This window comes from Phaethon lepturus, unplaced genomic scaffold (genome assembly GCF_000687285.1).
Source record: "Phaethon lepturus isolate BGI_N335 unplaced genomic scaffold, ASM68728v1 scaffold32287, whole genome shotgun sequence".
Taxonomy (NCBI): Eukaryota; Metazoa; Chordata; class Aves; order Phaethontiformes; family Phaethontidae; genus Phaethon; species Phaethon lepturus.
In genome coordinates this window covers 16,419-17,548 of record NW_010554561.1, presented here as the reverse complement: position 1 = coordinate 17,548, position 1,130 = coordinate 16,419, and the positions used below count along the sequence as shown (strand labels likewise).

The following is a 1,130-nucleotide window of genomic DNA, read 5'->3' as shown; positions in this document are numbered from 1 at the left end:
TAAGAGCGTCAGAGTCGCTGGAAAGAAGAGGAGCGAAAATCGGACAGAAAGGAAAGTTCCCGGCGTTATGAAGAACCAGAGTTTAAAGAGAGAGTTTCTTCAGCAGATAAGCAAAGAGAGCAATCAGATGTTTCAGAAGGCTCCCGGTCCAGGGTTCAGGAAAATCTTGGACGCCGTCCCTCTGAAGAAAGAGATGCTTCTGATAGAATGCATGATGACAGCAAGAAGAAGTCTAAAGTACAGAAAAAGGCCACAAAGAAGAAGAAAGATGATGACAGTGGGGTGGAAAGGTATGCTAATGAATCAACAACTGAGGAAAGCCAGGTATTCTCACCCAAGAAAGGTCAAAAAAAGAAGAATGTAGAGAAAAAGCGGAAGAGGTCCAAGGGTGATTCTGAAGTTTCTGATGAAGAAATTGTTCCACATCATAAAAAGAAGAAAGGCCCAAGAACCCCTCCTGTAACAAAAGAAGAATTGGTTGAAGCACCACCTGAGAAAGTTGTGGCAGAAGTGCCCCCAAAAAGAGAAGATACAACATTTAGTGACTGGTCAGATGAAGATGTTCCTGAACGCGGTGACATTGTTGTTCCAGAAAGAAGCACTGAAGACTCCCATAGAAAAAGTCACAGGATGAGGGGTGAAAAGGTGGAAGCCCCTCATGTTACTATAGATGATGGACCACACCGTAAACCTGTGGATCAGAAGCGCAGCAGTAGCCTTGGTAGCAATCGGAGCCATGCCTCAAGCAGACTTAGATCCCCTTCCAATGAGTCAGCTCATCGCAGTGGAGATGACCAGACTGGACGGAAGAGGATGCTGCACAGTAGCTCTAGAGACAGGGACAGGGATAGGGACAGGGATAGAGAGAAGAAAAGCTTAGAAATCACTGGGGAACGGAAGTCCAGAATTGACCAGTTGAAACGAGGGGAACCCAGTCGCAGCACATCTTCAGGTAACAAGATACATTTTAGTAAGACTGACCTATTGTTCTGTATAAATGGTACAAATCCCGAATCATTCTTGCATGGCTATGTACACTTTTCATTTGTAATTAGTGTGAAGGGAGAGGGAGGTGCTCTCTGCTATTCACTGTAAAACTAGAGTGAATTAAGATTCCTGCAAGTGTTACT

General features: G+C 44.6%; 1 protein-coding gene across 1 annotated transcript in view; it reads left to right on the top strand.

The window, feature by feature from the left end:
- The window catches only part of LOC104624513 (zinc finger CCCH domain-containing protein 13-like), a gene marked incomplete at its 5' end in the record, with an annotated part of 12,817 nt that overhangs the window by 590 nt on the left and 11,097 nt on the right, over positions 1–1,130 (top strand). Inside the window, 1 exon segment of the mRNA XM_010291900.1 lies at positions 1–952. This exon segment is cut by the window's left edge and continues 101 nt beyond it. Within this exon segment, the coding sequence (XP_010290202.1) occupies positions 1–952 (952 nt within the window).